The sequence below is a fragment of the Rhinatrema bivittatum genome, chromosome 6 (assembly GCF_901001135.1).
Source record: "Rhinatrema bivittatum chromosome 6, aRhiBiv1.1, whole genome shotgun sequence".
NCBI classification, from domain to species: domain Eukaryota; kingdom Metazoa; phylum Chordata; class Amphibia; order Gymnophiona; family Rhinatrematidae; genus Rhinatrema; species Rhinatrema bivittatum.
The window spans coordinates 262,599,722-262,614,003 of NC_042620.1; the positions used below are offsets into that span (position 1 = coordinate 262,599,722).

Sequence of the window (14,282 nt, forward strand, 5' to 3'; positions counted from 1 at the left end):
TGGGCCCTAAGGAAGCAGACCATGAGGACAGAGCTTCTGCAGCCACTGCTGCTTCTGGTGAGTGCTATTGGCTTGGAAGGGAAAGGAGTAGGAGAGTTGCTGGAGAGGGTAAGTAAAGGTGGCTTTTTAAGTTTATTTTTCTTGCTTGATTGACATTTTAATTATTGGGTATTATGTGATGTGTCTGGAATTTGGTATTTGGACAATTTGTAATAATTTTTATGAGTTTTTAATTGTTGGATATTATTCTGGTCATCAGCTGTTTTGTAACATTTATTAGTATAGCTTTTGTGATGGAGTGCAGCGCTGCCAGGGGCACGAATGGATAAAATACCATAAGGCAGCTAGCAATACTAGAGCCAGCCAGCAGGGGGAGCAGGTGAAGGCGGAAACTACAAATCCCAGGTTCCTAGAACCACCACCTGACCTGTAGGGAGAGCCTGGAGGAGAGCAGGTGGCAGACTCTGACACTAATGAGTCACACAGGTGAGCCTAGGGAGCTAGAGGAAGAGGGCGTGCCTAGGTAGCGGCAGTGGCCAGAAAAAGCCAGTGCCAGGAAGCAAAGGAGGAGGAAACGGAGGTAGGTTCCAGGGGAGAGGAATCCTCCAGCTGTCTCAGGGGCACAGCCTAGCCTGAAAAGGGAAACAGAGAACCTGTACCCTAAGGGAAGTTAGGGCAGGTGTGTTGGCGGGTGAACTGGAGAGCCGGGGGGGCTCAAACAGTGCCTTTGCTCCAGCACCTGTGTTAAGGGGTTAGACTGCTGGAGAGCGGGGGGCAGGGTCATTTGTTCAGCTCCTGAGGGGACGGAGCCAATGTAACAGATTCAGCTACTCTGCTTTATAAAAATGCTTTGAGGAACCTCTCTCTCTCTGTGTTATCTTTGGGGGTTGGGGGACTGCTTCAACCCCACGCCATACAAAGAGAACCCAGAAGCCCCGCAAAACCAGGGCCAGCGGAGACCTGAACCAAGGGAGTCCTGTGCGACTGAGGGACTCCAGGGATATCCAGGACTCGCGAGGGGCCTGAACCGAAGGCAGCGGAGCGGCACCCAGGTCAGCACGGGCGGTGGGCCTTCACACTTTACAGTTATTTTTGTGTGGGGATTTATAGCAGCTTGGCTTGTTCTGTTTTCCTAATAAGAGGTGCATTATTGTTTATGGCCTGGTTTAATATTTGTAGTGTTGCTTTTTCATAGATAGGGTTGTTACTGTTTGAGTGTGTTCCATAATACAGGTGTAAGTTTGTGTGGATTAGTTTGTGTATATTACTGCAAATCCTGGGACTATGTTAGGTACTATATTTCTCTTTACATTTCTCCAGGTTTGCACTGCATGCAGAATAGCTTTTTTGGGTTTCCATTTCAGTTTCTGTCTCCATATTTATAATTTGTGGTCTTTCTGTACTTGGTGAAGGTCAGTTCTGTATGTGTGACCAAAGTGAGTTATTTTACTAGCATGCAAGCATTCATATCAAACTTATTTCTGGGGTTTTCTCAATAGGACACGCATTGGTGATAAATTACAGTCTTTTCATAAGCAGGGCTATTGTGCCTGGTAGTAAATGAAGTTTGTTTTGCTTTTCTGAGATGTCAGCAAAACCAGAATATCTTTTTTGTTTGGCGAGTTGTACAGGTAATGCCCGAGTTCTACTCTGCACCCATTGTTGGGGGTTGAGGGGGTTCCTGTGGATGCAAAGTGTATGTGTTTACATTTAGCCCTGCGACAGTCACATGTTCAGTGTGTCACGCATGTGAGAACCATTTGTCAGGTGTATCCAGGCCAAAAAAAGGTTGAGAACCACAGATTTAATCTATCATTACAAGCTTGCACATCTCCAGAAGAATTTTCTATAACTTTCAAGACCTTGGCAGCAATGACTTTGTTGAGATCATTACTTTTATTTCCTTTTGCCCATCTCTGTGTATAGTCTCCATCATTCTATCTCAGCGTAACTCAAATTACTTTATCTTTTATCAGTAGATTCTTTCTCCTCCTGGCTCTGTAGAGTAGTGGAATTTCCTCTGATTATCAAAGGCCTTTTTGTGCCATTTTGTACCAGTCGTGTACTCAGAGAGAGAAGCAGAGTTGGCCTAAGAATTTACAAATTCTACGTTTTGGAAGTTCTGCATGGTTCTAGTAATGTTCAGGGATGTCTCAGGTTGCATTTCTTTACAATCTCCTTCTCAACTTTACTGTTACTGCGTTTCTTAATATGTGCCTTGTGCCAAAGAGAGCTTCCTTCTGGTGCTCATAGGGTAGGGTGTAATAAATACACATAACATCGAAAGTTCACTAGGAAGTTCTCTTTAATCAGACCAGTGGCGCTTAAGACAAGTGGTGCTATTTCTGTATATTTCTGACACATTTTCCTGCTCTCTGACTGCATCATTCAGTCCTTGATGATCTTCTGTTCGTTCAGGAGCAAGTGCGTGGGACAGTGTACCTAGAGCCCCAGCTGTACTGGCTGGAAAGCAGGAGAACATCTGGCAGGGCAGTGATGCAAGTTGGTGAAGAGCAGTAGGAAAGGTCAATTCAGACAAGTGGTGAAAAGAGAGGGAAAAAGCAATGAGAAAGGAAGATGAATCCTGCAGGAGGCAGGCATGAGGAAGCCAGTATTCAAAGCTCAGTTCTGAATCGCAGTCCCGTTCCCGCCATCTTTCTGGTATAATCAGCATCAAATGCCTCGTTCTGAGCCACAGTAAAGTAATTCTTCCAGTCCCCGGCAATGCCTTCAAGTCAAAGGAGATGGCAGTCAGAAACAAGATTCTCATTTATTCAAAAACAGGCAAGGTTTATCAGCATCCGGTATGAGACAAGTATGGCAAGCAGGCAATAACAGTGCTAGGTATGGGCTAACAGTATTAGTTAGTTCTTTTATTTAATATACTACAACTCTTTGTTACATCACAGAGGTGAACAAATAAGTGATTAGCATTTCAAGTCTAAAAAATTACAGTATATAAATAAAGAATCAATAGCAATATAAATAAGAGAATCTATCAGTTAATAACTAAAATAATAAATAGGCCTGATTATAAAGTTAAGATTCAAATACAAATGAGTCAAAATAATAATTAAAAATTAACTAGCAGCAATTAAAATATGCAAAATAAAATAACTACATCAATAAAAAACAATCAGAATATGAATAGGAATTTTAAAAATTAACAGGGAAGGCCTATTTGTAAACATTTAAATGTCACAGATACGATTTTAGATTTGATTTCTCCATGCAACTGGAAGCTAGTGTCATTTAAACAATAACAGAATAATACAGTTTGTTTTCTTGGTCCAAAACAGTAGCCTTGCTGCTGTGTTTTGAAACAGCTCAGTTCAGTAGCCTCTGAACAACCCTGATACATACGATCGCAATAATCGATCCAGTTTGTAACCGTTGCATGAATAATCTTCTGAAGATCTTTACATTTCAAGTAAGAACATAATTTGCAAATACATGAAAAACGGAGCTCCTGGTAAAAGCTGAAACTTGCTTATGCATGAATAGCTTTGAATCAAATTTAAAACCAAGTATAACAATAGAATCACTTGGATAGTTATCCTGCAAATACAAAGAACTTTAATCTGTTTATTCAAAGGGCTTCTTTCTTTGAGGGATTTGGTTTTAATCTATGATTAACTAACCAGTTAACATGGCACTCAAGTTGCTATTAAGATTGATAAAATGTGTATCCAAATATGGATCTACAAATGATATAATCTGAATGTTGTCTGCAAAAAAATGACAGTTTAGACTGAAAGCCGTTTCTAGAGTGGGAGAATGCATCTGACATGAGATAACTGTATGAAATGTGGGACATCAGTATCTCGGGTGAGATATCCATACCAGGCATGGGATATCCGTGCCCAGGACCCAGCAAGAAATATATAACTGTATCAAGCATGCATAACAGTGGCAAGCATGGTAAGTTAAAATTTAGGGTGAAACTGCAGCATCCTCTACGAAATAACTGTACTAGAAATACTGTATCAGTATCCACAATGAGAAAATTGTACCATGCGTGCAACAATGGCGCCTGGAGCTTCTGCTGCTATTCCTTTGTAACTTAAAGTTCCAGCGCTCACCTCCCCACCCTCAGCTGTCTGATGTTCTAACCTGCCCTCCACTTCCCTTCCTCTGGAAACCATAATCTGCAAAATATACCCCCTCCCTCTGTGGACATACACTTTCTCCTCTTTCAGCCCCGGTAGCCTGATCAGGGAAATACCCTCCCCCCCCCCCCCCCCCAAATGTCAAGACTGGCCCCTTGCAGACTCCTCAATAAGCACTATGTCACCCCCTTTCCTAGTCCAGCTCTCTAAACCCAACAATCAAACTCCTCCCACACCCACACCCAGGGCCGGCGCGTCCATTAGGCGAACTTTGGCAGTTGCCTAGAGCGCCGAACGTAGGGGGCACCGAAGAGCAGCCACGTGGCGCCGTAAGCGGGGCCTATCCCGCTCGTGGCAAACAAAATAGAGACTGTGTGCTTCTCAGGGCCGCGAGCAGCCCTGAGAAGCACACAGTGTCGTGCCCCTCCCCCACCCCCCACCTGTTTCGGCGCCGACTGTTTCTATTTCTCTTTGCCACGAGCGGGATAGGCCCCGCTTGTGGCAGCACGTGGCTGCTCTTTGGTGCCCCCAATGGCTCGGCGCCCTGAGAAGCACACAGTCGGCGCCGAAACAGGTAGTGGGGCGCGACTGGGGGGGGGGGGGGGTGGAGCGGCAGCGCAAGGGTCGCCTAGGGCGCCCAATACCCTTGCACCGGCCCTGCCCACATCTTTCCCTTACTGTTCACAGTTCTCCTCTGAAAGGCCAGTGGCAGGAAGGAGAATATATCTCGCTTCGGCCATGACAAATCCAGAATTATGCCTTCTGACCTGATCCTGCATGATGCCTGAGATCTAAATATATATGCCCTAGAGGAGAGGAGAGACAGGGGGCTAGAACAGGCATCAGAAACCCCAAACGTATAAATCAGGCATAGGAAGTAAACCTTTTTCAAAAGGAAAGATTGCTCTAGAACAAGAGATGATGGAATGAAGCTTCGAGGGCATAGACTCAGGAGCAGCATCAGAAAATATTTTTTCGTTAAAAGGGAGGTGAATGCATGGAATGGCCTCCCAGTGGATGTGGTTGAAACAAAACAAAATAACAACAACCTCAAGAGAGCGTATAATAATCAGAGAATCCCTACTTATGAAGCTAGTAAGGGGAAAGCTTTTAGAAAGATGAAGCTCAATGATGTTAAAAGTATGACCCCAAAATCTGGAAAAGGTCTTTGTAACATGGATCCATGTCTGGCCTGACTATTGCAGAACTTGATAGGATTCTCAAATGGCTCACGATTCTCATTAATTCATCGTTTACTTCATGTATCTTCCCTGCTTCTGTAAAATCAGCAACATTACATCCAATTCTAAAGTAATCAATCTTGCTTGCTTCATAAGACCCATTGTGAATCTGTTATTTCTTTCTGTAATCCCCTCTTGATATCGGGCCACCTAATCAAAGGGTCACAGTAAAGTCCCAGAGCTGGCTGCACTCTCCTGGATCCACACATCCAAATTCAGCCCTGGGGGCCGGGGTTCTCTGGCAGGGAGGAAGGCTAAGCCTCTGGGGCCATAGGTGCTGTGGTAGGGGTTCCAGGCTTCACAGACTCTCTCACCCATATCTTCAGTACTCACAGAGAGGGGTCCAGTGAATTAAAAATGACAAAGGTGGTGTTCAAATAATAAAAGGGTTTACTTAAACATAATAAGTAGGATCCATACAACGATTTCCAAGAAAAATCAGAAGGCATTTGACAAAGTTCCTAATGAGAGGCTTCTAGGAAAAGTAAAAAGTCATGGGATAGGTGGCGATGTCCTTTCGTGGATTACAAACTGGTTAGAAGGCAGGAAACAGAGAGTAGGATTAAAGGGTCAGTTTTCTCAGTGGAAGGGAGTGGGCAGTGGAGTGCCTCAGGGATCTGTATTGGGACATGTACTTTTCAATCTACAATATAAATGGGATCTGACTGACGGCCCGCAAATGCGCAATAGAGAGCAGCTCTACCGCGCGTGTGCAGACCAGAGAGCTCTGCTCCATGTGCTAGGTGTTACAGAGGGGAGGAGGAAAGGGAAGATGAACCGCCACTCAGAGAAACAGCTCAGCCTATTCCTCCACCGCCGGGGAAGGGGGGAGGGAGTAGGGACTGCCGGACCGTTATGCACAGGAGGAGGAAAGGGCAGAAGAGTCGCCGAGCCAGTCCGTCCGCCGCCGGGGAAGGGGGGAGGGAGTTGGGATGCCTAGTGAGGAAAATTTGTGTTAAGTATCTACCTTCTTTCCCTGCCCATAATCATCCCTGTAGCTGCCACTTTTTAGGAATTTAAATTTAAGTACCTAGTAAAATCAGGCTCCTAAATATCCACAGGAGCTCTCTGAAGTCTCTTACCCTTTCGCATGAATGGAGAGATGGAATGGTCCATTAATAAGAGTGGTATTGTTGTATAGTTGGCCATAGTGTTCTCCTTCATGGCCTGGAAGGAGGTGTGATGGACAATATTCTCCAAAACCTCTTCTCCCAGGTCCTTCTCCAGGAACTTCATCACCTTCTGGATCTCACGCTTTGGATCCTGCAGAAGGAAGAGAGATGCATGCACAGATACCCACGAGAAACAAAAAAAACAGAAAAAGAGACATGCTTTAGAGAAAGACAGACGGAGATACTTATGAGAGGGAGACACCCAAATACAGATAAAGATGGTGAGAGAAAGACACGCGTTATAAAAAAGTTAGAGCCAAGAGCATATGAAAATGCAGTCACTTTGGAGAACTGGTTAAAGTTCCTGGGAAGGAATCTACAGAAACCATGCCAGCCCCGTCTCACCTCCTTCATGTCTTCAAAAAACAGGTAGAGGATACGATATTTCTTTCTCTTCTCCCACCAACCTTTCACATGATCATACCAGGACCCAAAACTAACTGAAACAGGAGAGAGGGAGGAAGAAACCTTTAGATACTATAGGTCTGCCTGAATATCTTGGGGAGGGTCTTACTTGAGAGGTGCCTTTTCCATTTTCCCCATCCTAAGGGGTCAAGGATACATTTTTAGGACAAAGAACCCTCAGACCTAAGTAATACAGAGAAAAAGCAGATGCATTATCATGATTAACTTGTCCCACTTTCTCCAGAATCAGAGCTCATGATTACAGGGACAGGATAGAGCTCATGGATATAGGGATATAGTGGAACTAGAAAAGGGAAAACAAGGCAACAAAAATGATTATGGGGATGGATCAGCTCCCATATAAAGAAAGACTAAACAGGTCTTTCAGTTGATATCATAGAAGGAGATATGATAGAAGTTTATAGAAGTACCCTTTCAAATAGTACTATGACTAGTAGGGAGGCACTTCATGAAACTAACAGGCAGCAGATTTTTTAAAAAGTGTCTTGAGTACAAGCTTAGATTGTCCTCTGGGGACAGGGAAATACTTACTGAACTTGAATGTAACTTGCCTTGAGTTACCAATAAAATGGCATGAGCTAAAATCTAAATCAATAAATAATGTATTTTTTCATTCAATGCACCATCAAGCTGTTTTCAGAGGAGTCATCAAGGCATCAAACATAGCTGGGATTAAAAGGGGGTAGGACAAGTTCCTGGAGGAAAAGTCCATAGGCATTTATTAGTCAGGTTGACTTGTGGAACACCACCACTTTATGTCTGGGAGTAAACAAGAAATTAATTTACTTTGTTATCTTCTGGGACTGGCCACTGTAGAAAACAGAATGCTGGGCTTTATGGACCTTTGGTCTAACACAGCATAGCTTGTGCTATTTATTTTTGTTCTTAGGAAAAGGACAGAAATTCCACTCAGAGCTAGGAGATAGAACAAAGAACTCCCCCCCCCCCCTCAATACTCAGGGATATTGCAGCAGGACAGAGATCGCTTGCAAACTATAGCCATCTCACCTTCTCCATCCATGTATTTCTGCAAGAACTCCTCCCAGGTTCCAGGTTCCGGGTGCACCTTTGCCATTAGGTAGAAGTGGTAATAAGATACTGCCACATCCTTGGCATTTCTGGCCAGATATATCATCTAGCAGAGGGGAAAGGATGGGAGAGATTAGAAGAAGAAAATTGGTTCTTACCTGCTAATTTTCGTTCCTATAGTACCATGGATCAGTCCAGACTGGGTTATGCCTCCCTTCCAGCAGATGGAGACAGAGAAAAACTTGAAGGGCACCCTCTCTTAACCTGGTGTGCCGCCTGCATCCCTTCAATATATAGATTATCAAAGCAAAATAACTGGTAACCAGAATAACAACGAATCAAGCAATAATAGAACTGTAACTATAGAAGTAAAAAATTGAAAACAACTGTAGTGTTTCTTCTGAGTGATCTGCCTTAAAAACGGAATTTGAGCACGGACTCTAGAAATACCCACTCCCTGGCAGGTATCTGGACTGATCCGTGGTTCTACAGGAACGAAAATTAGGAGGTAAGAACCAATTTTCTTTTTCCTGTACGTACCCGGATCAATCCAGACTGGGGGATGTACCAAAGCTTCCCTATACTGGGTGGGACGTTGAGAGTCCCGCGCGAAGAACCCCACTGCCAAAATTGCAGACATCTGGAGCCTGAATGTCCAAGCGGTAGTGACGAGCAAATGTATGGAGCGTCTTCCAAGTAGCTTCTCTACAGATTTCTTGCAGCGAAATCAACTGGCATTCTGCCCAAGAAGCTGCCTGTGAACGAATGGAATGGGCTTTCAATTCTTCCGGAACCAGTTGACCTTTACAAATGTAATCGGATGAAATAGCCTCTTTCAACCATTGTGCAATTATAGGTTTGGATGCTTTCTATCCTCTCTTGGAACCGCTCCACAGGACAAATAAATGGTCGGACACCCTGAAAGGATTCATAACTTCCAAATAGCATAATAGAGATCATCGAACATCCAAGCGACGAAGTTCTCTCGCATGCAGAATGTCGGCTGATAAATCAAGAAAGGCTGGGAGCTCCACTGATTGATTTAAATGAAAAGCTGATACCTCCTTTGGCAAAAAGGAAGGAACTGTACGAAGAGAAACTCCCGACTCCAAAAATTCTCAAAAAGGGTTTGTTGCGCGTCCCGGCCGCGTTAAGGCCACTCCCGGACCTGCTCACCTGGTCCTGGTCCCTCCTCTCTGGCTGCTGTGGTGAGTCACCTGCGCCCCAGATGCCCAGCACCCACGTCTCCGGTTCCTTCCAGCTCCCAGGCCTCACATCGTGGTTCACGTTGAGACTCCGTGGCCTCGGCCTCCTCGGCCCCGCCCCTAGGTGCATGCGCACGCACAGGGCCAACCTTTAAAGGTGCTGCGGTGGGAAACCACTCCGCGGCGCCCTGCAATGACATCACCTGAGCCCTGCATAAAAGGCAGGGCTCAGCCCCTCACTCCTTGCCTTGGCAAACAGGTCGTCACACTTGTGTGAGCCAGTTGCCGTCCTTGTTCCTGCGTTCTTGTGCTTGTTCCAGTGTTCCCGCTTCTGTTCCTGTGTTCCTGTTCTCGTTCCAGTGCTCCTGCGGCTGTTCCTGTGTTCCCGTGGCCCTTCCTGTGTTCCAGTGCCTGTTCCTGAGTTCCTTCATTCCTGAGTCTTGTTCCACGTTCTGCAACCCAGGTTGTATCTTCTTGGACTGATACCTGGTACTGACCTTGGCTTGCCTCTGACCACCCTGGGACTGATATCCGGAGGTACTGACCTCCACTTGCCTCTAACCATGATTGGACTGATACCTAGTACTGACCTCCACTTCCCTCTGACCACGCTTGGACCAATACCTGGAACTGACCTCTGCTTGCCCTGACCACACTCGGACTGATACCTGGAACTGACCCTTGCTTTGGCTGACCATCCTCAGATGGATACCCTGGCTTTGACCCTTGCGCTCCATTCGGACACTCTCTTTGCTTCTCCTGAGACCTCCAAGTCCACCTGTCTTGATGCTGTCTGTGGCCTTCCTCGAGCTAGACCACTAGGCGCTGCCTACCCTGTCCAGAGGACCTTCAGTTCCTGCCTTGTATCCGTGGTCTCTGGTATTCTCTGCTCCGGTCTAGCTCGTCTGTTCACCGTCAGCCACACACACCTCTACTCTTGGTGGGCACACCTCTCCTTCATCTCTCCGGGAGACCCCCAGAGCCCACTTAAGCCCAGGCAGCCTGGGAATCCAAGGGCTCAACCCGCGGAGCCCCCGGGCCGTTATTGGTGAAACTCCTGATTGCCTCTGTCTCCTTGTGTGCTCCGCCTCCTGGGCGCCAGGCCTAGGGTCCACCTTCAGCGCAACAGGGTTCCCTACAAGAGAGGGCCTGAAGCTCCGAGATTCTGCGAGCTGAGCCAGATAGCCACCAAAAACACCATTTTCAACATGAGGTTTTTTAATGTCGCCTTCTTAAGGGGTTCAAACGGCAAATTGCACAAGACGCGAAGCACCAAATTAAGACTCCAAGACGGACAGACAGGACAGATGGGAGAAATCAAATGTCTTACTTCTCTGAGGAAACGCACTATATCCGGATGCGATGCTACTGAGCTGCCAACAGGAGAGCCTAGGGCCGCCACTTGTACCCAAGAGAGAATTAAAAGACAAGTTCTTGGATAAGCCGCTTTGCAAAAAGGCCAGAATATGAGTAATAGAAGTTTGCTTGGTCGCGACACCACGTCTTGAAAACTCTCCACACTCTAGCATATGAGAGCGAAGTAGACATTTTCCTGGCTTGCAGAAGTATAGTAATTACTTCCTCCAAGTACCCTTTCTTCCTCAATCTCCTCCTTTCAAAAGCCAGGCCGCTAGACAAAAGCAATCTGCCTGATCTTTATTTTTTTATTTATTTAAAAACTCTTCTATACCGTCGTTAAGTTAGTTAACCATCACAACGGTTTACAGTAAGGCACGATAATGAAAGAATGAGTGGTATAGATTACAACTTAATCATGTGCCATCACAGTATGGTAACAATTTAATATAATAACTATGTGTGTAATTTAAGCTTGTATATTAGGAACATATTAAGCGGCTTGTGTTTAACATTACTATGCTTTTATATGTTACAATTAACAACTTCAAGTTTGGTGCGTCCTTATCAATCAACTGTTTTTCTCCTTCTCTTTATCTTTATAAAAAGCTTGTTTAAAAAGCCAGGTTTTCAGATTTGTTTTGAAAATTTTTAAGTTTCTCTGCAGCCTTAATTCGAGTGGCATGGTGTTCCATAGCCCGGGGCCAGCCAATGACAGTGCTCTTTCCCTTACTTGCGTGAGGCATGCTGTTTTAACAGAGGGGACAGTTAGTAGAGCCTTATTAGCAGATCTCAGGTTTCTTTGCGGGACATGTTAAGCCAGTCAGCTTTTTCATCGTGGATTGGTTTATGAATTATACATAAAGCCTTATATTGTATTCTTTGTTCAATTGGGAGCCAGTGTAATTCGGCTAGTGTTCCTGTAATGTGTTCATTCTTTTTTTTGCCAGTCAAAATTCTAGCAGATGAGTTTTGTAGTATTTGCAGTGGCCGCATTGTGGATTGTGGTAGTCCTAATAGAAGGGAGTTACAGTAATCAGTGCTTGCGAATATCAATGCCTGTAGGACTGTGCGGAAATTGTTTAGTGTTAGTAGAGGTTTTAGTCTTCTCAAAATCATTAGTTTTGCATATCCTTCTTTTATTTTCAATGAGATGTGTTGTTTCATGTTTAACTCAGGGTCAATTATTACTCCTAGATTCATTACTTTGGTTGCTAGCATAGCAGCTTGAGTATTTTTGAATGTGGGTGTTGGTTGTATGTGGTGTATGTTTTTACGTTCAAGGTGTAAGAATTCTGAAAATATAGGGCCTTGACGAAGGAGACGCGGAAGAAGTCTGAGTTGTAGAGGACCATCCACCGCTAGATTGATCAGATCCGCGAACCACAGTGGTCGGGGCCATTCCAGAGCCACTAGACCACGGTCCCTGGGTGAACTTCTATCCTGCGCAGAACCTTGCCTACTGGTGGCCAAGGAGGAAACACATACAGGAGAACTGAGGTTGGCCAGGGGAGTACCAGCACATTGACTCCTTCTGCGTCATGATCTCTTCAGTGACTGAAGAACCGAGGGGCCATGGTATTCTCGCATCGCCATCAAATCCATGTGGGGCGTCCCCCACCTGCGGGAAATTAGACCATGGCCTGGTCCGAGACTTCCCACTCTCCTGGATCTGTTTGTTTCCGACTCAGGAAATCCACCTGTATGTTGTCATTCCCAGCGATGTGGGATGCCGCTAGCAGCGCCAGATTTTCTTCTGCCCAGGCCATGAGTTGCTCCACCTCGTCTTTTACAGCTTGAATCTTGGTGCCTCCTTGACGGTTGATGTAGGCTACTGTCGTCGCATTGTCTGACAGAACTCGGACTGCTTGTTTGCAGAGGCATGGGAGAAATTGTTGCAAAGCCATGGTGTGTCCGTCGGTCTCAGACGGCTTCAACCTCTGTGCCTCACCTTTCTTCCTTTTCTCTCCGCTAGCCTTGAGAAGATGGCTGCCGGAATGGCAATGGCGACGGTGTTTGCCATGTTCTCCTAAGGGCCTCCTAGGGGGCGCGCACGCACGCCACCCAGGTCTTTATCCATGTCATGGCGGGAACCTCGGGGACATCCCCCTCGAGTGACATCATGCCATCCGGGTATTTAGCCTGCCCTTCGTTTGCTAACAAATCGAGTTAGCAAGGATTGGACTGCCTCCGGTCTAGCTACTCTGCTGCTTCCTTGCTGCCGCTGGAAGCCCTCTCTGCCCTCCGGGGCTGTTCGTCTCTAACTTGGGTACCTGCTCCTCGGGGACCCTTATGCTTTCTTCCAGGTACCTATCTGGGATACCGGGTACTCGCTCCTCGAGGGCCTGCTCTCCCTGCCTTGGTGCCTGCAACTCTACTACTTCTGCCTGCCAGGATTTCCATCACTACAGCTACCATCTTCTGTGAGTAACCTAACTATTGTCAAGTCTGTCTCGCCTACAGCTCAGCGCTGGGAACCTGCATCCGGGACTTCCTCTCCTATCTCGCGCTGCCTACCATCTATCTAGAATGGGACTGGACGCCTCAGCCAAGAATCCCTGGATTCCTTTTACTGGGTTATCTCACTGCTGCCATCTCCTGGCAGTATCACCAAGCTGTATAATAAATTCTATCATGTGTGCCTACGTGTATTGAGTCTAGCCTAGTACTGCGGTTCCTCACTGGGCTCCTCCCCGTGGGAGTGGCCATCGCCATAGTACCCAAGAATCCACTCCAACACCTCAAACCATAACAAGCCAGATGAACTGCTTTGGTTTCCAGACAATTTATCTACCAGCTGGACTCCTCCGGGGACCAGTGGCCCTGGACTGAGTGGGACTGATAGACAGCTCCCCAACCAGAGAGACTGGCATCTGTGGTCATGATTATCCACTCCAGGACTTTGAGGTCCACCCCTTGGGATAGGTTGTGCGGGCACATCCACCACCCAAGACTGGATCTGGCGTGATCAGTGAGCGGTAAAGGAAACTGGAACTCCTCCGACTTCGGGTTCCAACGGGAAAGCAACGCACGTTGTAATGGTCGCATATGAGCAAAGGCCCAGGGGACTACCTCCAGAGTGGATGCCATGGAGCCGAGGAACTGCAAATAGTTCCAGGCCTTAGGAGGCTGCAGCGACAGCAGGCACCAAACTTGCCCCATCAACTTGTTTTGTCTGTCCGGGAGGGGAAAAAGCAGGCTCCCAGGAAGTCCATCGTTTGAGAAGGGACAAATTGCTTTTGGCCTGATTGATCACCCAACCGAGCGATTCCAGAAGCCTGACGATCTTGCTGATAGCTTCTAGACAGAGAACCTTGGTCTTTGCCCTGATGAGCCAGTCATCTAGGTAGTAATGAATTAGGAGGCCTTGCTTCCTCAGGGCCGCTGCCACAACCACCATAACCTTGGTGAATGTGCGAGGGGCAGTAGCCAGGCCAAACGGCAGTGCGCAGAACTGGAAATGCATACCTAGGATCATAAAGTGAAGAAATTTGTGATGATCCTCACGGATGGATATGTGTAAGTATGCTTCCATCAGATCCAGGGTCACTAGGAATTCGCCCTTGCGAACCGCAGCTATCACAGAACGTAGGGTCTCCATTCGTAAATGTGGTATCTTGAGAGCCTTGTTCACCTTCTTTAGGTCCAGAATAGGCCTGAAGGATCCCTCCTTTTTCGGGATCACAAAATAAATGGAGTAACGCCCGGTCCTCCATTCCACTTGGGGAACCGACTGTATAGCCC

General features: G+C 46.4%; 1 protein-coding gene across 4 annotated transcripts in view; it reads right to left on the reverse strand.

Moving 5' to 3' along the window:
• Positions 1-2,287: 2,287 nt before the first annotated feature.
• The window catches only part of LOC115094218 (sulfotransferase 1 family member D1-like), a 58,971-nt gene continuing 46,976 nt past the window's right edge, over positions 2,288-14,282 (reverse strand). For all 4 annotated transcript variants that reach the window (XM_029607036.1, XM_029607035.1, XM_029607037.1 and 1 more), the window contains exons 5-8: positions 7,957-8,083; positions 6,868-6,962; positions 6,433-6,613; positions 2,288-2,728 (exon numbers count right to left, since the gene is read on the reverse strand). In XM_029607036.1, coding sequence (XP_029462896.1) covers positions 2,616-2,728; positions 6,433-6,613; positions 6,868-6,962; positions 7,957-8,083 — 516 coding nt within the window. In that variant the 3' untranslated portion in view covers positions 2,288-2,615. The remainder of the gene's footprint in view (positions 2,729-6,432; positions 6,614-6,867; positions 6,963-7,956; positions 8,084-14,282) is intronic.